This window comes from Haliotis cracherodii, unplaced genomic scaffold (genome assembly GCF_022045235.1).
Source record: "Haliotis cracherodii isolate W230 unplaced genomic scaffold, xgHalCrac1.p SCAF_2, whole genome shotgun sequence".
NCBI classification, from domain to species: domain Eukaryota; kingdom Metazoa; phylum Mollusca; class Gastropoda; order Lepetellida; family Haliotidae; genus Haliotis; species Haliotis cracherodii.
Window position 1 is genome coordinate 11,946,309 of NW_027266275.1, and position 25,018 is coordinate 11,971,326.

The 25,018-nt window shown below is 39.0% G+C and overlaps 1 protein-coding gene across 8 annotated transcripts in view; it reads left to right on the forward strand.

The window, feature by feature from the left end:
• Positions 1-25,018, forward strand: part of LOC139469783 (ras-related protein Rab-37-like) — a 150,443-nt gene that overhangs the window by 111,687 nt on the left and 13,738 nt on the right. For 2 of the 8 annotated variants that reach the window (XM_071252076.1, XM_071252075.1), the window contains exons 1-3: positions 5,842-6,064; positions 16,160-16,270; positions 24,459-24,500. In XM_071252076.1, coding sequence (XP_071108177.1) covers positions 5,960-6,064; positions 16,160-16,270; positions 24,459-24,500 — 258 coding nt within the window. In that variant the 5' untranslated portion in view covers positions 5,842-5,959. Of the gene's footprint in view, positions 1-5,841; positions 6,065-6,101; positions 6,182-12,017; positions 12,071-16,159; positions 16,271-24,458; positions 24,501-25,018 lie in introns of those variants that run through there. The other 6 variants (XM_071252074.1, XM_071252073.1, XM_071252079.1 and 3 more) reach the window with 5 other exon arrangements.

The window sequence follows — 25,018 nt, forward strand, 5'->3', positions numbered from 1 at the left end:
TTGAGTATGATTAAATGATTTCGTGTATTATGAAAAAATAAATTATAGTTTATCATCCCTTACATTTAGTAATTGAAACTTAAAGTTAACACTAAATGTTCACACATTCACTGAAGAGATAAGTTTCGACATAAATTGCGGCGAATCTTGGAATTGAAAAGAATGTCGATCTGTCAAGAATCGCTGACATGTCTGTTTTTGTGACTGCGTGATGGCAAGGAAGATTATAATACCGCTTCTCTCAATATCTCTTCAGTGTATGTACATTTCTGTGAACAGATCGTTTGATCTCTCAGTGGCATTTAGAGGTTGGATATGTAACGGTGACGCGGCGGTATGAGTACTCAGCATATGTATTGCAGAGGTAGCGACGTTTCGGTGTCGATTCAAGCACCATTAAGAAGACAATTATGTATACAACTCCGGATTGTAACTTGCCAATTGTTTACTAGTATTGTGATCATATTGTTCACACCACCTGTCACCTACCTACTAATTATACAACTTGTTTTATAACGGTGTTCGAATCTTCACCGTAACGGGTTTTTTTCAATTTTAATAAAACATTTGACCAATGCGTACCATCTTGTCCGAGTTAGTTCGTTCGTGTTTGTAACAATAGACATTGTCCTTCCTTTGCGGTTTGAAATAAGACATGAGATGAATACAGTTTTAACCTCCCTGAATACCCGTCGGGGTGTAGACTTTCCATTGTTTCAAAAGGACCTGCCTCGGGAGAGCACTTAGCACGTTTGGTGAGATGTATGTGTGTTCTTCGGGTTTAACCGAAAATGACAAAGGCCAAGGGTTAAGTCGTCTTTTTTTTCTCTTTTTCGCACATGTGACTCGTTATTTATTTAGTCAGACGGATCCCATTCCGAAATTCCTGGAACAGCCCTTGTTATTGTCAGACAGGAAAGTGCATTAATCATGGTTTTGAGGAACTGAGACCAACCATCTTCTAAGACAAACAAACAATATGATTATATACCGACGGGGGACACCAGAAATGGGTTCACACATTGTACCCACGGGAATCGAACCCGGGCCTTCGGTGTATCAAGCAAACAACTTTACCCCACCACGCTCAAAAAGGATGAGGGATAAACATTTTTTTATTTTTTTCCCCACCAAGAATACCAACAAACACCACAGGAGCTCGTAACGCAAAAAATAGCAGCTACAAGATATATGGTCACACCCAGTAAGAAAAGGATATATATATATATTATACTGACACTGGGTGATTATATATCTTGTAGCTGCTATTTTTTTGCGTTACGAGCTCCTGCACACAAAGAACAACGTCAGGGTCGTTTGTGTTCATTTTATAGGCAACTGAATATGCTTCATATAACGCAAAAATTATTGCTAGTGAATAATATTGTTTAGAGGCAATAAGAAATTACTGAGGCGCAGAAATTAAGTGACTCACCGACAAACATTGGCGGTTTTATTTAGCCTCATGGGGGTGACATATGGTGCATTATATCGTATGTAAATAAATGGTTAGATAAAAGTTAATAAGGATCGACACATGAATACTATATTTGCATACAAGTACATGATTTAACGTTTCATTCGGCATTAGAGAACTCACTGGAATGCATAGCTGAACAAAAACTTATTTGTAAGTGACATGGGTAAAAGAAATTAATGTATGTTTTTCATATTCAACTATACGTAATATATAGGTTATATATATTGATGGTCAGCTACGAATCCATGTGACCTTGTGTGACGTCTTATTGAAAGAGGGAAATTGTTGCTCAATAACAAATAGTAACGCAGGGCGCAAGTCATGCCATAACTCCTGCAGTAACCCACACAGTAGGTCATTGTGGACACAGTTGAGATGTCGGACTGACGGCTTCAGTGGGTGGGACTCGTTGTGAAACGCACAATTACAGACGACGTGACAAATTCAACGAGTACAATTTAGTTTACTCAGTTAGGTGCAGAAATAGTTTCCCTTACTGCAGGACTCCTCTTCCTTTGAGGCTCGCAAATACTGTGTTAGTGAGTTGAGTTTAACGCCGCTTTTGAACAGTATTCCAGTTACATCACGTCGTGTCAGCTTATTGTTGGGTGAAAGGCTGGGAAGACTGTGTTAGTAACTTTAAGGGAACGCTCATGACTGTTAGTGACATCTAGGTTCTTGGGTGGTATGGTTGGGTTGTGGTACTGAGGCAGTGTTCGATTGAGTGAGTTGGGTTCAACGCCGCTTTGAACACGTGCAACAGCGGCAGAGGACGCAAGGGCGACTCACGCAGTATAAATACAGACAACCAAGAGTTCTGGTTTATTTTTCAAATATTTTCCACAACAGAATATTTTGTTAAAGTGTAAAAGTAGGGATGAGTTTTAAGTAGGGGAATATCCTCATAACTCTCCATTCCTTAAAAATAATGGGCCACTGCTCCATTATTCTAAAGGAATGGAGAGTTACTCGGACATTCCCCTCTACGTAAACTACGGACCACTTTGAGTTAGCAAAGTGTATTGGATCAAGCTTGCTGTAGGCTGTTAATTGACCCGAATCTAGCTACCCTTAGCGTACACTTTGGCGTTTGGGAGAATCATTATTATTCTCGCAAGTTAAAGAAATAATTTCAACATGGTCAGGAAAAATGTTGATGTAATTATCTAACTGCAGACAAAGTTCGGCGAATAGGTCAGTGTGGCATGGCTAAATAACAGTTTTTTGGACGGACTGAACTTTATCCAGGCATATTTCAGTCCACCGCGTCTCCATTTAGGACTCATGACGTTAGAGATATGTAGTTTTCCAATATACCATGTTTTTCGGTGGAAGTGACTAAGATGTTGATAAGGACGTTACGATGTGTTTGTTTGTTTACTGTTTAAACCGCACTCGGCAATATTCCCGCTGTATGACAGAGGTCTGTAACTAATCGACTCTGGACCAGGCAGTCCAGTGACTGACATCATGAGCTTCGATTCACGCAATTGGGACACGATGACATACATCAACCAGGTGTCTGACCACTCGATCCCATTAATTTTCTCTTACGACAACCCTGGGTAGCTGAAGACCAATTCTAACCCGGATCTTCACAGGGGAGTTCTAGTAAGCGAAATGTTGTCTTACAAACCAACTGCTGGAACGTTGCCCTCGATGCTTGTCTGCCATGGTTGGTCTTGTTGCGACTCTGTAGCTGTAACATACTGACTACGTCGTTAAAACACCTGACCCTCTTAGTCCACCACAATCGATTCGACACCACTCTATTAATGGGGGGCACGGGTGGCCCAGTGGTCTAAGGCGCCGCGATTCGCTGTGCAGAGTTGCGTCCCTTGGGCATGCCAGAAACCTATGATTGTGGGTTCTATTCCCGGTTCGCCCCGATTATGTTTCTAGGTTTGTCAGCACCATACCCGTGCTCGTGGGTTTCACCGAAGTGGTAAACGTCTTAGACCTGCATCACTTCGGGCTTTCCTCCCACATTAAGCTGACACGTCGCGTTATACCTGGAATATTGTTAAAAGCGGCGTTAAACCCAACTCACTCACTAACTATAAATGTGCTTTATGATCAGATGTCATCGTATACCATTTTAATATTTCGTTTGACATTCACCATTAACAGAAACTGTCCAATCACAGACCCTTGACGTACTCCTTCACAAATATAGAATTATCTCTGAACTAATGTATTTTAACTGCCGTTATCAAGTGTAATAACAAGGGACAACTACAATATATCAAACTCTCCATTTAGCTATTTCAATCAGACGAACGTTGTTAGGATTACATTTTAATATTCATCAACATCATTAACGCAGCAAATTGCCATTTGATTAAACCTGAAATGCTGTAGTTGAATGTCATGGTATTTCAAAAATGCGGCGTCGCTTTTATCACCGCCGTATGAATTCAATGGTGATAGTTATATTGTTCTGTCGTATCCTAAATAATTCATAGGCAATGATATCAGATTTATTCCACTTGTACTTAGATCCTTCGTTGTTCCAAAATCGATAAACTGTAAGCCCCACAAGAAAACAAGCCTATAGTATAGTTAGACGTGGACAAAACGTTACGCTCTGAATATTATTACTCAGAAGGGCTACACTTAGGAGATCTAGAACATGTGTCGTGAGTATATGGCACAGCTTATACGTAGTTATGACGTATTTCGAACACCAGACCTGAATCTCCCTTATTGGTTTGGGTTAAAATTGAAAGCATGATCGTAATTTATCCGCATATAAAGCTACAAGTATTTAGTTGTTTTCTAATCTCAGAAAGAGATATCAATTTTCTTCTCCATCAAATACCAGCTTATACAGAGTATTATTCTCCCCCCAAATATTATATACTTGATATTTTGTGGCACCGTGGAGCCATATATTATTAAAGAAGCAAAGAATATCGTAGACGACCTGTATCTAAATATTAGCAAGATATTTCAAATAATATAAAATGTCAACGCCAGAGATTAACCATCTCGATTATCCGCCGAAACATATTCCACTGGGCGTAAAATGCCAAATATCGGTGAAAATTATATTCATGAGTGGATCTCTGAAAATAAGTGATATAAGGTGTTCGTAAAAAGGGTAAGCCATGTCAATTTCTGTAGCATATTTCGGGGGGATCATTACTGCTTTACTTAGGAGATAAACATACTGTGTTTTCAGTGTAGAGCTAGGTTACCTGTAGATTTAACCCCGCTAAATTGAATTTGGAACCGAACGCGCAGCGTGAGGTTTCAAATGTTAAATTTAGCGCGGTTAAATCTACAGGTAACCTAGCTCTACATTGAAAACACAGTATGTTTATCTCCATTCTACCATGACTAAATAAAACGCGAACTCTTTGGTGTTAGTAAATATACTGAGTGAAGCGGCATGGGTTGAGTCCAGTGTTTTGAGTGGGTTGTCGATCTGAATTACGGAATCACCGAACAAAATATGGCGCTGTATATACTCAAGCAGTTTGTTTACACCATAACAACTCACTCGAACATAGGACAGGCAATGAAACCATATAAGCACGGCAACTTGGTAAGCTAACGTGAGGTGGGAATCTCTAAAGAAAACAAAGCAAGCTTTGCAAGGCTTTCGCTCTACACCTCGCGTCACCATTATGACGTCATATCCCTCATTGTGACGAAAAATATATGACGTCATAGTCCTACATAGAAAAGCGCCAAAATTCCAAGCTCTCTGTTGTCTCCAAAACGTAAATACATTCCCTTTGTAGATTGCTATCGTGTTTTATGCACGAAATGTATTGCCACACATCCTTTGATTATTGTAGTAACCGCATCTGTGCATTTTGTAACCTGTAATTGTAGATGTAATTATTTAAATATGCCTACCGACAATGACTGAAAAAAGTACTATTCTATGAATATTAGCTTCCGCGGTGATGCGGCCGTCAAACCAGCTGTTTCAATCAGAGGGGGTTTATTATGATTTAATAGTCTCTGATTGACCAATCAGAATCGAGTAAATTCCAAATTCATGGTAGAATTTGTATTGATAATTGTCTGTACGATTATGATTTTATTAAACCAAAACTGACATCGTACAGTGGCACAAGAGAGTTTGAAGTGCGTTTGGAAATTAAATCTTACAAACATTTTACGTTGATCAAATCATGAAAATACATTCCCTGTAATTACAAATAAACAAGATAGCCTATTGTGATTATTTCATTTCCCAATGAATTAATTCAGAGTGTTGGACTCGTGTATTCCTTGTCATTTTGTACAACCTGAAGTGACGCGTGCCCATCCGCGTGGGTGTCCCTTGGGAACGTTTTCTACAGGGAACACTTTCCATAAACACCGGTCACAAATGACAACAGGTTGCAAAGCGTGCGTGATCGATAGGCTACTCCTGTGCAAACGCGCAATATTACCCATGCTTTAGCATGAAAACTACCATGTGCGTGGATCTCACAGTGCCTTAATGCAAAGTGAAGAAATATGGGGAAGGATAAATTCCCTGGCTCAACAACAGTTCCTTCCAACTATTTAACACTTCACAGGCAAACGTCGTGTCAGAGCTCCGAGTTCCAAGCTTCATGTAAGGTGGGTGATATTTACAACCCGTGTGACGACTTGTCATTTTGACAGACGAGGCCATGTCACACAGGGCTGAAAGACACATCATACTGTCGCTCTCATCAATTCCTGACAAAGTTTGTGGTTTGTATAATTCAGCAGAATCTGATATCCCAAGAGATGACAAAATGTGTTGATGTTACTCTGATAAGATGTTTATCTTGGATGTAGATCTAGGTCAATCACGTTGTTTAGTCTGATTGTGAAGTGAAATTTCAGCGTGAGACTGGACAGGAAATTGCGTGAAGATCATTTCAGCGTTGAGCTCAGTGAAATGTGGGCGTGGTTGTTATAAAATTCATCTTGTTTGGATGTACAGATGAGTCTGTGTGATTGATTGCTCTGAATGTCGGTCCAGTGGAAGTCGACAAATATGAATCAACAGGTCGTTTAGATTTGCTATGGTTACCAATGCTGTTTTAAATCCTATTAAAATGATTAATGTAGGCTATGCTACGCCTAGGTGGGTGGTATATACGATAGCCTATATCTGTGTAAGATCTGTGTCTACTTAACTGTATATGATGTTGAAAGATCGGATTCCAGCTACCAGTGAGTCGGCATTATCTAGTGTTCTCAGTTACCAGCACGTGTACGCTATACTTTATCCACCATACCTACCCACTGTTCAATACTGCTTGAAAGTCGAAAGGTCCTTGTCATAACCTCAATGTTAAAAGTTGAAGATTGAGGGGCCCTAGATTCATATAACAAGGCAAACATCAAGGGTCCTGTTATTTAACGTTTGTGAGGTTTCATCAGGTGTCCGGGAGTTAACTGACGTAGGCTACTTGTGCAGTCAGTAAACAAAACACGTCTTTCTCAGTTTATTTCGCTCGCCATAATAGCCTTTGTTTCAAAGGCGTACATAGAGATTGTTATACAAGCATGAGTGTCAGAATCCTTGTATTTCCCGAGCGAGAGCTGCGTAAAGTAGGAGACATGCAAATAAAGATAACTATGACGTGTGAACAATTGGGAGACTTAACAAATGTTATATTTGGGATAACACTTTCTTAGTAAAGTACAGATTGTCGTACTTTTGGGGGGTTAAGTCCCATCCTGGATTCGAACAAACACTGCCAGAGTGATGCACCGAATCGGCAGCACACAAAGTCAGCGATCTAACCCACTCAGTTACCGAGGCTTCCACAAAAATGAAAGTCAGACAACTGGTAGTCTAGATCACGTACTGTGTGTACCCCTCTGACAAGTGTAAATTGGCTCAGCTCCCGTGGCCGAAAGCTATGAACACACAATGCCATTTAGAAAGTGGTCAAATATAACAACTGTTATTGGGAGACTGATGTAAAAAAACAACATCATATGTAAAAAAATGCACATTAATAGCACTTTATATTAATACAATTATATAGATAAAACTTTATTCATTCTCCAGGAAGGTCCTGGACGATACCAGTCAATATTTAGTAGGGCCACTCAAGGACACATGCATGATCCCCTTAATTTCCCAATATAACCCAGGTACCATTCTGTATTCACCATTCTAAGATCCTTCACTAAGTTGTCAAAGTGCCGAATGCGCTTTATCCTACAATAAAGTAAACATTTCAGTTACGTCATAATGCACAAATGGAATGCAAGCATCTTTGCGCTTAAACTACAATAGACGGAATATACTATACTTTATGACACTACACATTGGGGTAGAGCAAACTTTAATTCTTAAATATATCCCAGGCACCTTTCTGTAAACCCTTGTTCAACGATAGAAACTAACTCTTTTCGTCCACTGCTCCTTATAATGATAACACATAGCAACACCCTAAATAACAGCAAATTTCTACTAGTCCTTATGATTCCGTAACCGTTGGACAGTTTGGCAAGGACTACAGGACTAGTGCCAATTTCTAACGCTGTTGTGTACCCTAGCCTTGCCTACCACAATCAGTGTACTGTTTCCCCTACACTCCTGACTGTAGAGGTTTTCGTTAATATTGCCATGCTGGGGTACATTTATGTAACAGTAAGGTAACTGGGTACTTTTATGTAATAGTAAGGTAACTGGGGTACATTTGTATAATAGTAAGGTAGCTGGGGTACATTTGTGTAACATTAAGGTAACTGGGTACATTTGTGTAGCAGTAAGGTAACTAGGTACATTTATATAAATGTAACAGTAAGCTAACTGGGTACATTTGTGTAACAGTAAGGTAACTGGGTACATTTGTGTAGCAGTAAGGTAACTGGATACATTTGTGTAGCAGTAAGGTAACTGGATACATTTGTGTAGCAGTAGTTTGGGCTGGTTCAGAACGGCACTGTTCAGTCAGAATATAGGCCCCCAGCAAACCAGTGCTTGTCATAAGAGGCCACTGAATCGATCAGGTTGTCAGACTCGCTGACTTGGCTGATTACATGTCATTGTATCCCAGTTGTGTTGATTGATGCTCATTATATCAATCACTGTGTTGCCTGTCCAGACTTCATTATTTACAGGCTGCCCTCATATTACCAGACTATTTTACCTGATTCATGTAGTTGTAGATTAAAAGTCTAGGACTTTAGCCTCTAGCCCATGTCAAGTAAAATTTCTTTCGATTTAGTAAGCTTTGCTAATAAAAATCCATATGTTAAAATTAAGATTTCCAGAAAATGGTGTCAAGTGACTGATGCAGGCTAGTAGACAGAAAAGTTTTTGGAACAGAGTGGCTTGATATGCTTTGTTGTGCTTGGAGTAATTAGATGTGGGTAGGAATCCTGCATATGATCAGATTATGATCCACACCTCAGTACCAATGCTTGCCAGTTTGTATGACCTGCACTAGTTTCCTTTCCTCCTACAAAAAACAGGCCTGTTGATTAGCCTAGTGGTTAAAGCGTTCGCTCGCCACACCAAATACCCGGGTTCTATCCCCGACATCATGGGTACAATGTGTGAAGCCTATTTCTGGTGTCCCCTGCCGTGATATTGCTGGAATATTGCTAAAAGCAGCATTAAAACTCACTCACTCACTCACTCACTCACTCAAAAAACAGACCTGTCTGTTGGGTCAGGGTTTCTGCATAAACATCAGCAGACAAATATGGAAAGTTTTTTTTAACACATTTCATCATCAAGATCAGTGAAGCTTATATCATTTCTTGACATTTAAGTTGTCTAGACTAGGAAATATAGTCAAGTAGGTGTCAATTGATATGGCAGATAAAATATATACTTTCCTTTGTTGAGACAAAAGTTTTGACATTTTGAATGGTACATGTCCATGCCGTAAAACTATTATTGATGACAAGAACTTCCTGCTAATCCATCTACGTATGTCGTTTATGCCATATAATCCTTAAGTCACATTACCGCCCACGCTGCCCGGCAGACATTATGCTGCTAAATCATGTGTTAGGTTGCTGGAGAGAACTGTTTGGTTATTGCCATATTCTTCATGAAGGAGGCTCTTAGCTGTATTTGTAGAGAACGTATAATTAACCCATGACAATTTGGAACAGGAAACGGGAACTGCATGGTTGAAGACTAGGTCAGAACAAACAGTGCTTTCACTAAGGGAGATAAGGCCATAAATAAAATACTAACGTTTCCGGTAACATTGACCCAGCCGATGGTAGTTTGTTTCAGCCTTCAATATTTTGTAAAATGTTTGACACAAATGGCTGTTTGATAGTGATTCATAAACACATGCTTGTGGTGTAGACGGAATGTGAATATGGAAAGGGTTTTATCCCTTTAATTGTTTACAACTGATGAGAGAAAAATGGTTCATGCAATGTATTTTTAAGATTTAGGTCAACATAGGTATTGCAATGATAGTATGAAGGAAAATTTGATGTTTTTCTGACTGGGTTTCATGGTGTCTGTTCCTGCCTGTGATAGAAACATCTGATTGAAACAATGGGTCTATTGGATTACCTGAAACACAAGTAATTTAGGGGGCCCTAGGAAGAGTGAAATCTTGTTAACTGGGACAATAGAACAAATATGGCGCTGTCTGTAGTTGGAGACAAGTGATAGAGACTTTACTGTTGAGGATGTGGGGCGGTCGGGTAGCCTAGTGGTTAAAGTGTTCGCTCATCACGCTGAATACCCGGGTTCGATTCCCCACAAGGGTACACTGTGAAGCCCATTTCTGGTGTCCCCCGCTGTGATATTGCAGGAATATTGCTAAAGGCGGCGTAAACCACACTCACTCAGTTGAGAATGCTGTTGCATGGCAGATGTTCGTGTCATACAAGTTTATTTATAACAGTTTGAGTGGCATTCTAGAAGTTGGTAAGTAGTTATGAAAACATAAACTTTATGGATAACAATTTCAGGTTTAATTCTTATAGCGACGTTTGGATGTAGATTCTTACGCTGTTATCAAGTTGGAGCAACTACAACCAAGTGATGTATATAACTGTCATCACTTGGTTATTGTCACTCTAACTTGATAACGGTATAAGAATCTTCATCAAAATGTCACTACATGCAATAAACCAGAAGTTGTCTTTAAAGTTGTATATTTTCTTAAGTTTACTTATATCCCCAAAACTGTTATGAGCTAGCACAAGACGTCTCCAGAGACTATGGTTCAGTTATCACTTTATTACAGAATAAAACAGCGTTCTTTGAAGTCCTGATAACATGGACTTTGTGTATGTGTTTGTTAAACGATTGTCAGACTCAGCATTAAATGAGTGAGTGAGTGAGTTGGGTTTAACGCCGCTTTTAACAGTATTCCAGTTATATCACGGCGTGTCAGCTTAATGTGGGAGGAAAGCCCGAAGTGATGCAGGTCTAAGACGTTTACCACTTCGGTGAAACCCACGAGCACGGGTATGGTGCTGACAAACCTAGAAACATAATTGGGGCTAACCGGGATTCGAACCCACAACCATAGGTTTCTGGCGTGTCCAGGGGACGCAACTCTGCACAGCGAATCGCGGCGCCTTAGACGACTGGGCCACCCGTGCCCCCCTCTGCATTAAAAGCTCCGCCTAGAGTTAGGTGATCCCAACATAACATAGTCGAAAACCTTTAACCACAGCTAAGTTCAGTGTGCAACTTCAGTGACCTGTCTGAAACTGAGTCCAGTAAATGTTCTTTCTGTCTTGTAAACTCAGCTGCAAATTGTCCATGTTTTGTTTGTTTGTTTGTTTGTTTGTTTGTTTGTTTGTTTGTTTTATTGCTGCACTCAGCAACATTCCAGCTGTATGACAGTAGTCTGTAAATAATCGAGTCTGGACTCGACAATCAAGTGATTGAAAACATGAGCATCATTCCACGCAATTGGGATACGATGACATGCATCAACCAAGTCAGCAAGCCTGACCACCCGATCCTGTTAGTCACGTACATCATACAACAAGCATACTCGCCTTTTACGGCAAGCATAGGTTGCTGAAGATCTATTCTACCCCGGATCTTCACGGGTCAAATTGTCCATGTATCAACACTGGTCACTGAACATGATGCCATAGACAAGTCCAGGCTTGTGAAAGAATGCAAAGTCTGAGAGTCTTGTAATATGTCTGCATAGAATACCTTATTATCACTATGAGATAGATTAGACTACGTTAACATGATTAACACATTATTAATTAATTCTCTTCCAGTGAACACAAATGATACATGACGTTGCCCAGCAACGTAATTAATGTACAGCCTAACCTAGAAATATTCTAAGCTGTCTGAATCTCCAGGTTAAAACATCTTATAACATGGAATAAAATAGTAAGCAACACGAACATATTTTTATTTCAACCTGCCTGTGCTAATTGGTCTTACAATCAAAATCTGTAAAACATAAAATTTAGTGTCGTCAGAGTCTCCCAGCTTGTGCCTAATGTACAGGGAGGCGTGAGTTGCAATAGCTTCCACTTAGCGTCCTCAACAGTGTAATTTGCCAGTGTCACACATAATTACGTGGTGATATGTGCTCGTTGCTTCTCTTCCATATTGGATGGTTTCCATGCCTCGATTTCGGAATGCTGGCTTGTATCCGTACAGAATTTCTGCAGGTTTGCGTTGTTCATTTCTCACTAATATACACAATTTGTATATTTCACTTTCTGTGTAATTTCTATGCATGACATTGACAGAGTTTGAATGTTCTGAACCAGAAACTGATTTAAAATTGTAAATCAACATCGCCATTCTAATGGCTCCAAAATAAGACGTTTCATGTCATGAACTTTTTAGAAGTTATTTCAAGGAATGGTTTTCAAATATTTTCTGCACTCTACGTCATGTATTTCTAGAACTCGTAAGTCACAGAATGGTATGCTGACATTTAACGGTCATATCGGTAATACACTACTGGTCAAAGTAATAGGCCACCGCTGCACTTAATGAAACCTACATCTCCGGGTGAGCCTTGAGCGGATGTAGCGATTTATGAAGCTAATTTATCAGACATTATCGTATTGATTTTTTGATAATGTGTGTATTTATAGAAATAGAATATTTTTTTGTTATGTGTCAGCGTTGGACATCAACAGGCCATGAAACCAAACCCAGAAATAAGTCCTGGGATCAAAGGTAGCACCAGGGTGACTGAAGACGGGATTACTCAAAAGTGCACTTGCTTTTAACTTCATTTAGTCTAAAGTGAACATTATCAAGTCATTGTATATCAGCAGGTACTTTAGGTTATGCCTCGTATAGTCGAAGGCTGGTGTTGGTTGTACTTTTCTCTGGTCAGTAGGATTAGATACTGATCAGGTTACCAGTCAGCCTTTGGATCTAAAAAGTTCAAACAATTATGGATATATTAATATGGTTGAGTATTAAATATGTCATTATGTTTATGGTTGCAATGAAACCTTTTACTTGTTATCTGTATTAAACAGATTATAAGACATTTGCTAACAATTTGTTCAGAGGTGTATTTACCTTCATGTACAAAGCTTTGTAGAATTTCATTCATTGATGTCTGGTAACTTTGTCTTCAGCTCATGAGTAGGTTGGAGGTGAAAACTTCTTCAATAATATTTGTTTATGGATGCCTTGATTTTGCTGGAATATTGTTCAAATTGGTGTAAAACAATATTCACCTATCAGGAAATAATGTCAGCTAGTTGTCATACTGCTGTATTGCATAACACCTGCCTAACACATGCTGAGTGAACGACAGGTGTGAGAGTTCTGATACAGCACACCTGGGCCGTAATATAGGATAAATAGTGGGAATCTCACAGCCACACATGTCATTTCAAGGAGTCTGTTTGTGTTTTCATTCCTATATTCAATATGATCAGCATCATACCACTTCAGTGGTCCAGTGGTCTATCGTGACACAAGTCACTGTTTAGAGTTGTGTCCCTTAGCTGCCAGGATCTTCTGATCATAGTATCTCCGACTCGCCTGATTCTTCGTCTGTCAGCACCATACCAGTGCTTGTGGTTTAAAAAAAGTGGTATTCATCTAAGACCTACTTCTCCTAGAGCCTCTTCCAGCATCAAACTGAAATACTGATCACGAATGTTGACCAACTCTCTACTGCTATCCACCTGCCCCATGCCTTCCACTTATGTATACAAGGACTGTTCCTGCAGTCAGGCAGCACAGAGGGGTCGTCTTGGGGGGAACCAGAGCTCCAGATAACTTTTTGAGCAATTGAGTTTTTATGGTTTGAATTTTAATTGGGTAATGACCTTTTTCATTGGGTCACTAATATTTTATAATAATAATAATGATAATAATATATAATAATAATATAACTTCATTGGATTTTTTCCCAAGAGAGTGATATTGCTTGAATTTTGCTAAAGTGGTTTAAAAACATACTCACTCACTCACTCTGATGTCCGCAGCCTTGATATTGCTGGAATATTGCTAAAACGGCTTATAACTATAATCACCCAGTTATGAGTCGATGAAATAAGACCGCAAACAGTATGCCAAAGATTCTGCTAATGTATGTAGCTACTAATTTCTGTGGTTTCAAATTATATATATGTTTTATGTATGGATACATCCACATTATTACCATGGTTACTGTCAGTTTTGATCCAGAGGTGAGTCATTAGGGTTTGATCAATGAATTATACAAAAGACATAAATGCAAACAGACATGCAAAAGGCCACTTCATTAGATGAATTTGATTATTAATAATGATCGCTGAAGAAAATCTCCTTCAAGAAGAGATACTATTTTTCTAGCACTGGGATTAATTAATGTCCTGAAGCATTGTTGTTTTAGACTGACTTGGTTGTCATTTTGTTCCATATGCTGAATTAAAGATTGTTCTTTGGCTTTTGGTAAGCATCTTGAAGTGTTCAGTTCCAGCTATTTCTTTACCAGGGATCGATTTGGCTATATCCAAGCTGCACCAGTGCAGGTAAAACATTGCTAGTGCAGGTGACTTTTATAGCCAGGTTGCACCCAGTGCAGGTAACATTTCCCACCACAGCAGTTGTATTTGATAAAAGTGGAGAACTGAATTCTTTTGGAATTGGCTACAAATCCTTTTGAATCCAGAAAACAAAAGTTTCTGAAAATAGTGAAACACACAGGTGGTCTGAATGCAGTGAACTTGCAGAACTAATTCTCCACAGCTATCACTAGAACAGCCACTCATGAGGTTACAATCACATCAAACAGACACTTAGAAACTTCTTTTTGAGGTTGTCTACTGGATATCATGATGTGAAAAGCCATATACAGATTTACCCAAAATAATATACTGGAGCACATTCTTAAGTTTATTTTCTCTTTGAATTTATTTGATATTCAAAACTACTGAAAATACAGTATTTTAATTTATGATAAACTGGTGGCGCCAGTATTTTGTGTAATCTGATTAATTTACTTGGTTGCACCGGGTGGTAAAACAAAGACATCGTAGCCTGTTTACAGTTTGTGGAATTAGGGGGATTCAAGGTCCCTCGATGAATCAACTTGTGTATTTGAATGTCTGGACCCTTGTTCCCTGACGGCCATGCAACCCACGCCTGTCATAAACGCCTGAGGCAACTAATGGGATCGGGTAGTCAGGATCTCTGACTTGCTTGATGCATGTCATCGTATCTCTATTGATTGCTTAGATCAGCCCTCATGACGTCAATCACTGGATTGTGTCATCCTGACTCGATTATATACAGACCACAATCATATTGCTGGAATATTGCTGAGTCTGCCGTTAAACAACAAACAAACGAACAAATGTTTCATCTTTAACATGAGGTTTGTGAGAAGCACCTCTTTGTCATCTTTCATATGGCCAACAAAGCTTTACAGTCTACAACTTTTACTACTTGTCTAGCAATGCCGGGATATATCTGGAATACTGTTTAAAGCTGCGTTAAACGCAAACTCACTTATCTAGTGTCATTTCCTTCTGCTATGTCAATGTTCCTAGTCTACATGTGACTAGTATCTAGTGGAGACAACAGACCGCTCTACTACCATGACTACGGAAACAGTGCTTCCCCATCATGTACATATACGTAACCAAAAAAGTTAGGGATACTTAATTTTTGGGGCTATTTCTTTGTACACAATTTCATAAAAATGTACAGAATCTTTTTATCCCTAACCTTTTTTGTTCAGGATATGATGAAAACGATCTGAAACATTGTTTATTCACTAAAAAAGACTTTTAGCACCATAACCATGACTTAAATTTGATAATCTCTGTCTAGATAAGCATTTCTTTTATTATAACGATTATACAACATTTAAAAAAAATCAAAACTGATTTGTTCTTTAAGATACTGTATTCGACGTAATAAGCGCCCAGGGCACTCTCAAAATTACAAATGTTAGAATGTTACTTTGGTGAAAAAAACAGTTGGAAGATAAATTTCGTGGTTTATGCTGACAGCCTGAAATGTTTATGTACGACAGATAGATTTTTCCAGAATTAAATGTCCTTAATTAAGGGTGCATATAACACACGAGTGCGTATACATACGCGAATAAATAAGTCTTGTGTACATTGATCAATCAGAAAGGGTGCTAATTGGGATTGTTCACTAGCCAATATCTTAGCAAATGTCGCCGTGGGCGCTTATTAGAGCGGGGCGCTTATTACGTCGAATACAGTATATCTTTTTCATGTGTTTTGGGTGCAGATGTATAACGATTATTTCCATGTTTGTTTCAGGTGATGCTGATTGGTGACAGCGGTGTAGGGAAAACATGCCTCCTTGTCCGCTTTAAAGACGGCACCTTTCTCTCAGGGAGTTTTATTTCTACTGTTGGTATAGACTTCAGGGTAAGACAGCCCTCCATATTGTTCACACTTGTCACTTGGAGATTCAGCGAATAAAATTACATCTTTGATAAAAAGATTGAGGTTTGTGATGTGAGCTGTTGTGACAAACTGATGTCATGAGATAAATGTATGTGATATACACACCACGCAGCTCTATAGTTGATCATGTATGTTTCATGTCACATGTATTCAGTTTCAGGGTTGATGTCAGTTGCTTGTTGGATGTATATCATGACAGACCCATCAATTCAAGGGTAAACAGATCGCTATCCCAGTACTGGTGATTCATAGTTGTTATTTCAGCTAGAGCATTTGGACATGACAACTGTGGGAATACATTAGCTGGATAGTCACCCAGTTGTAGTTATCTTATTGACTGAACCGTGTGGCAAATCCAAGGCAGAACAGCTGGCCCTGTGGTCCATGCTTGTTTTAGAGATAGCCATCAAGTCATACTGAAAGGCTTCCAGACCTTAAGTAACACATGGCATGCAGAATGACATGTTGGTTGAGTGTATATTGTAAACAAACAATTACTTCATGTAAATTAATATTGTTCCGACTTTTGTTTATAAAAATAATAAATCTTGTTTTTAAGGTGACACACTTTCGCATTCACGTATCTGTGAATGTTGGAGAGTAATTTATGTATGTAGATCGTCATTAGTGCATCCATCATAGATTCTCACTTCAATGAGCCATCCTCCCTTATTACTGAAATAAGAATTACTTATCAGTTCCCCCCCACCCTCCCCCTCCTCCCCCTCCTCCCCCACCCCCTTCCTTTCACAGTTTGGATGGAACCTCCCCAACACCCCAAGACTCAAACCATGCTTACCGTAAAAGGTGACTATGCTTGTCGTAAAAGGCGACTAACGGGATCGGGTGGTCAGGCTCGCTGACTTGGTTGATGCATGTCATCGATCCCAATTGCGTGGATCGATGCTCATGATATCAATCACTGGATTGTCTGGTCCAGACTCGATTATTTACAGACCACTGTCATATAGCTGGAATATTGCTGAGTGCGGCGTTTAACAACAAACCAACCAAACAACCCCAAGACTCGCACACTACCATCAATCAGCAAATATTTCTGAATGTACGGAGCTGTGCCTGTCACACAAACACCATTTAACATTCCAGGATAATGACTGCATATATGTCAGCCATGGTCGAGCAAATAGGACTTATATATAGCCCAGTTCCCCATTACCTTTCACAGATCATTACTGCTGTCAATCTGTGTTTGTTATGTCAGTGCAAACATATTGACAGGCAGTATTACAACCACAGGAGAGAGGCCTGCACAGATGGTGTTAACGTACTATGACCTCATCTCAGGTGATAAGTTATTCCAGATCAACTTCCATCTGTTACAAAGAAGTGTTGGTATATCTTCAGCATGGTCAGAGCCCACACCTCTTGTGTCCTTGTGGCGTGGGTGACACAACGTCAATACTTCCCAGGCTACTATTCACGGCGTTGCTTCTTCCCTTGTGATCCCCTGGGCTAGGATTTCGGATGGAAAATAGATTGTTTCAGTTGCAGCTGCGAAATCAGATATTTTTATGAATACTACTTTGAGCTGAAGTATTTCTTTTAAAAAAAACTATTGCAACAATGTATTTTTTGTGGCAGAAAAATACTTTTTCAACAGTCTGAAGCGTTATTTTCTAAGCGTTTTCTGGGACAAATGTTTTTGTTTGATAAAATTCAAAGCCCCCACCAGACTATCAAATGATATGTACTATATCGTTACTTTCACTCAACAAATAAAGGCATGTCCTGCTTCTGACGTGTCTAGTGTCATCGTGTGAATTAAAACTCAAGAGGTTACCTGAAGTTGAACAGAATAGCTAGCATGATGTCTTATTATGCCTTAAAACCAGTGGGGGACTGTATCTGTGACCAAGGATTCCCATCCATTTATGAAATATCCCCAAGACAAACTAATACATCTCTTGCCTCGCAGCCACTGTAGACACACATTGCTAAAATGTCCGTCAGTGGTAGGGTTCGCGAAAAGGTCTTGCACAGAATAAGGCTGATTTGACTTCCGTGAGTCGTACACGGGACACATTAGCTGACTCTAAATAGACACACCTGACCACTTCACCTCATTGCAGTCCCTTGTATTTGGAGAACATAGTGTGTATGAACCAGTGAAGTAGCAATCTCAATCAAATGAGATCATTTACTAGATACGATTATAATGTTACCTCTCTTAGTGAAGATCTCACAACTCCTCCAAAGAAGATTTCTATTTTCAGCTTTTACTGGCAATCCAAATGGAGGATGTATGAATGCTTGAGCCAATCAAAGTTAGTTTTCTTAAAAAATGGCTTCACTGTTTTTGCACCTTGATTCAGAGACTTTGACTTCAACAAATGAAAATAGCTTGGAATGTCTCGCTCACTCATGCTGAAAAATATTTGTGTCTATGTGTGCGTGTGTCTGTCTGTCTGTCTGTGTGTGTGTGTGTGTGTGTGTGTGTGGGTGTGTCTCTGTGTGGGGGTGTGTGTGTCTGTCTCTCTGTGGATGTGGATGTGTGTCTATGTGGGTGTGTTTGTGGGTGTGTCTCTGTGTGTGGGTGTCTGTCTGTCTTTCTGTCTGTCTGGATGTGGATGTGTGTCTATGTGGGTATGTGTAGGCGTGGGTGGGTGTGTCTCTGTGTGTGGGTGTGGGTGTGTCTGTGTGGGTGGGTGTGTCTGTGTTTGTGCTTGCACATCAACTCTGACTAACTGCCCCATCTGCCTCCAACTTGGTACCACCTAGGGTTCCTGATAATCAAGGCTTAAAGAGCTGTAAGTGTTCAGAACCCTGCATGTTTTAACCAGCAGGTGATTATGGAAGAATTATCATCTGATGCCTAAACCACACAAGCATTTATCCATGGAAATTTGGGTTTAATAGTATGCCCTTGTGTGTATTTCTCAGCATTGATGATTGATTTGAATACAGAAGAATAGCGTTTCAAGAACTACTAAACATGGCCATGTCCTAACACCATTTCCCCTGCAGTGTACGGTATGAGTGATGAATGATGATGTATCCATTAAGAAGTGCCTTACTTCATTAGAACCATGGAATGTGTCTGTTAAGGCCACACATTTTTTATTTTGATGTTTCACGGGCCTGCCACACCTACTGAAAAGCAGCTGGAAAAGAAATGAATTAAACATGAAAATATTTATGTCTCCCGCTTGTAATATAGAATCTCTTATACAATAAGAAATGTTATATATATTAATTCCATGTCTACATCACTACATGATCAGTGATTCAAGAATGCCCGCGGTAGAATAATTTCATTTAAATAAATAAATGATTGACATAGTTATTTATTTCTAGTTTTATTGCAACCAACCTTTTGAGGAAAAGCTGGAATAAATCTGTGATACACAAAATTTAAAAAGTTGCCTAAATTAATATTTTAGAAAATCAGACTTATGTTTTCATTACAATTGTGGACGGTAGAAGATCAACATCTGTTATCTCAAGTTTAGACATATATACTTGATAATGTGTATTTAATTCAAAACCGAACATTAGGAATTGATTAAAAGCTTTTAACAGAGACACAGAGTCATTTATCTCCATTCACAATGACAGATGCAAACTCCTTGCTGGTGGTGGACGTCATGAGTGGTGTGGCATTGGTTGTGTCTGACAAACATATTCCAAGGATCAGTGATGATTGGTTTTAATCTACATTTATGCTTGCTTGTATATCTCCTACATATGATTTACACCATAACACGTGAAACCACGTCAATAAGAATAAATACATAATAAAATCATCAAGCGCATATATGTCCTTTGAGTGTTATTCAAACTGTTATCCCTATATGATAGTCCTAGCACTGTAGTGAGAAAGACAATAGACATGAATAGCTCAAAATCTGTGACGACGTTACTGAAACTGCATCTTCCTGAGGCAAGGGAGTTAGTTATCTGACTGTAAAAGACCAGTTTCCACCCTTGCAGAACTACGGCAGAATTTCTGGGTTTGATTGTAGTGCCACCAGTGGCTATTAGGAGATATGTCCCTTCTATGTCTCGTCTGTGTCCCTCCCTCAGATTCCACATCTCAGATCACTTGCATTTCTTCAAACAAAATGGTTGCGCCCAGTGAAGACTATCTGATCAATAATTAAGATCAAGGTCTCACAAGTGCATCAAATCACATGAGCACTTTGATTAAAAACATGAAAACATCTGGAAAATATCAGTTGACGCTATGTTGACGATAAACATGCTTTGCAAATCCTGCAATTGATCGAAAATGCTTTTGATTTGACTATGCATAGACTCTTTAGTCCAGCCAAAATATAACTCAGTAATTCCAGCCTAGTTCGTCAAGGGTCAAAACTAAACTTTTATAGTCAGTTATATCCCTTGCCTCGGGAAGATGTTAACAATGACAATAGATTCTAAATTGCTGTGGCCAAAATATATTGCCACACTTACTTTAAATGACCTTGGAACCACAACATGTTATTCAGCAGTGTTTATGAAGTAAGATCAATATTTGAATTTACCTTTTGGACGGGTTTGCATACAAGTACTTCTAACTAAAATATTTCTTTTCAACGTGATGCAGTCATTAGCAGAGTCATAGTCTGATGTAGATTAGAAATAGCTGTCAGTATCAGAATGGAGGATTCTTAAATGTCATGTCAATACGATTATGGTTTGAATTTACTGATAAAATCCTAAATAAGTATGTTTTGTTTTGTTTGTTGTTTAACGCCGCACTCAGCTACATTCCAGCTATATGATGGCAGTCTGTCGAGTCCTGACAGACAATCCAGTGATTGACATCATGATCATAGATCCACCAATTGGGACTGATGACATGCATCAACCATGTCAGCGAGCCTGACCTCCTGATCCCGTTAGTCGTCACTTACGACAAGCATAGTCGCCTTTTATGGAGAAAAAAATGTGACGAAGATCAGTGTATGATATTGTATATGCTACTACTCAAAAGTTAAAGAACCCCCAATTTTTTTATATGAGTGTAGTTAATAATAATAGTGATAAAAATGGTAGTAAAATTAATAATATATTAATAATATTTATAGTATTGATAGTATTATTAATATTAATAATAAGTCCATTTCTTAGGCTCTGTTTTCATCCACTATGTAAGTCTGTCATGGGTAATGGGTATTGCAACACACGGCCTTCAAACTGTGTGTTTTTAACCTGTCTTGAGTAGTGTACAGGCAGTGTTGACCCAGGCCTAGCTGCTGTATATCAGCACAAGATAAGTACCTATATATCACCATGAAACTAGGCACAGAGTGTCAGCAGAGACATGTGTCACTCAACTCCTGGGACCATGTCTATTTCATGTCCATTTCACCATGCTTGAAGCTATTTAACATGGCTTGGGGTGACATTAATGATTTGAGATTAAAGACGATCATCACGTACACATGTCAAGCATGCCGTACACATGTCAAGCATGTCGGAGCATCAGAATCATGTTCTCAAAGCAGAAAGTAATTGAACATTCTTGTCGTCTGTTGCTGTTGTAAATATGTTTTTATGACAAGCAGCATGAATACTTTCAACTTGTAGTTATTTTTGACATTCTTCCATATCTTTATAATCCAACAAATAGACACCGTTGTTTAAATTGTTTGATAGGCATTCAGATCTCCAGATAAGCTTTCGGTGTTGTGGGTATTTTACCCATGCATTTTAAAATCATTGGGTATCAGTAATTCTATCTGGGTATTTAAATTTCTCTTACCCACTACATGTAGTTTTTACACATGTGGGTATTTAAGTTTAATATTTAAAAACACTATTCATCTAGTCCCTGCAAACTGGTGTTGTGTGGGTTCGAGAGCTTTATAGGACTCAAAGATACCACGATACTTCCACAAGAAAGTGTGATAGCAAAAGATCATGATATAACTGTCATCGTGGAGTTTGGCAAGGTTGACGGAATGCCCGTTTATAATTTCAAAATAAGTTGCTGATTTGCGTATCGAATAAGCAGGGTTACTTCACAATATTTTGATGATACGAACAAAGTTTTATTTTTGTAGCATATCTGTAATGTTCATTGCGTATTTGATACGCTTGGATTTTATTTTACTGCGTATTTCTGCATTTCTGATGCGTATTTTACACAGATACGCAGCTTATCTTGAGCTCTGGGCATTACTAATAGAAGTTGACGGATGACAAAGTAGAGATAATTTTTGGACATTTAAGTAAATAAGGGAGTTGTTATCCATAAATTATCTCTACTTGGACTGTTGTTTCAGTGTGGTCTTTTCAACCTTAGAAACTGTACAAGACTGCATGCTGAATCATCAGTGTTTGTGTAAAAACCATAGATATTTGAATTAATACATAGGAATAATACTTTCAAACATACTGAACATGCTGAAACAATGAGGACTGAAATAATAGTTTCAATTATACTCAGGCCAGACTTTCGTAGTTTATTTGTTTATTTGGTTTCTGTATTTGGGTTTCTTAACTTTGAGCATGCAGCGGACAGCAAGCCAGATGCCTTCAAGTTATTGATATCCACAGCAACAGTAAATGAGTTTGGTTTTTTACATTTTACATAATTCTGATTGGCTGAATAAAAATAAGACCTCTTTTCCGTCTCTTTTTTCCTTTTTTCACATTTCAATTTTTGGATTTGTAAACCAAGTTTAAAAACAATTTTGGCCTTACAAATTTGACATAGAAGTCAAAGAGAGACACCTGCATGATACCGTGCACTAAGTATCCTTGCAACGAGCATACACATGTACTTACAACACTGTAGACTGATATACCTCTTTCAATCATCATTCAACAAAGGAAGATGATGCTTGTTATATATTTTTGTTGATCATGTGTTCAACAACTTCATATAAATATTGCTTTATTCAGAAATCAGGATATTGCACTGGATACAGCTGACTGAACTATTGACTTGCGAAAGCTCAGCTACAAAAATATTGAGTTCATCACTACAACAGTTTCAACTTGTTTATGTTAAATGCTCCCTGTTGAGCAGGTGGGGATTATCTTTAGTGACTGTAAATCTCTCTCGGGGTGATCCCCCACATCTTCCTCCTCCCGATCACGTGAGATTCTCAGTTGAGAATACAGTAATTCTAAGTACGCCGATTGTCAATATCTTGATGATATTGATACCTGAATGGACATCCCAGGGTGCAATATGTTATGAATTCCCGAGAAGCTTGTTCTAACATCCGCTTTGATTATACTCTGTAGGCCATCTTAGATGGACGTCCACTCAATCACCCAGACAAGACAATCATTTGGCGATATGTCCTCGCCCCCGTCCACACATCCTTGACAGCCTCCCTGGGCTGCAGGCTAGATTGTCGTCCATTACACTGTCGTTTATAACAGTTGTTGATTACACTGTGGTCAATTACAGTGTTGATTGCCTGCAGCAATTAGTCCGTAGTGTGAGGACAAAATTAATATGGGAACAGTTGACCAATTTCTTATCATGGATATAAGAACGTTTTATTAATGTTTCGAGAAATAAGACAAAGGGAAATTGACAGGTACGTTACTGGTTAGATAATGTGAGACTTGGTTTCACACCCATTTTGACCGTGAGATAAGGAAATTAGCAGGTTCGAATAATGTTTTGACACACTAGAAATTAATTGATTTTGATGTTGTCAGTGTTATGTAATCAACCAGATGCAGCCTAAATTAATTACTAGCTTCTGTCCCACAGCTGATGTCAGTCATCTTGTCCACCAAACGACACCACTTGCTCTTTGTTAGAAGTGAGTGAGTGAGTATGGTTTCAAGCCGCTTTTAGCAATATTCCAGCAATATCACGGCGGGAACACCAGAAATGGGCTTCACACATTGTACCCATGTCGGGAATCGAACCCGGGTCTTTGACGTGACGAGCGAACGCTTTAACCACTAGGCTACCCGACCGTCCCTCTTTGTTATAAAGTATGACGTCATCCACAACAAGGTCCTAGCATTTACTACTCCAAAAAGTAAAGGACCACCCGTTTCTTACGTTTTACTATTACTAAGGAGTCGGGTAGTCCTTAAATTATTTTGAGTAGTGTATTTGTGATGTTAGTTTATGTTCTCAGTAGGATGTTTTTGTAACTTAAGTCATCTTACCTTTCACACATGCTCAATAAATTTTTCTTTTTTCCAGAACAAAGTCGTTGATGTAGAAGGAACAAAGGTCAAATTACAGGTAAGATATACAGTAACCATGGTGACTATCTCTGGGTCAGAATTGGTCTTCAGCAGCCCATGCTTGTAAAAGAAGACTAATGGTAGCAGGAAGTCAGGCTCCCTGACTTAGTTGATGCATGTCACCGGATCCCAATTCCGTGGATCGATGCTCATGATGTCAGTCACTGATTATTTACAGGCTGACGTCATAGAGGGCAGTGTTAAAAACAAAACAGAATGAAAAGTGAAAATGAATATTTGGACTAATATATGGTGTTATTTCTAAAGTAAAGAAGCAAAGTAGGACATGGATATATGTCGCACAGTCGCACTTTGTCCTTGCTTTGCTTTTAATTGCTTCACCCAAATAATAAAAAAATGGAACCCGAAAATGAACCGTTTCTTATCCATGTCTGCTAAACACATTTGGGAAGGTAGAGGGGAGTTATGTCCCCTTGTTGTGTTCTTCGGGCTGTACGAGTCTCAGCCCATCGCCAGGGTGATATATACAACCTTTAAAATTCATGCTAGTCTGCC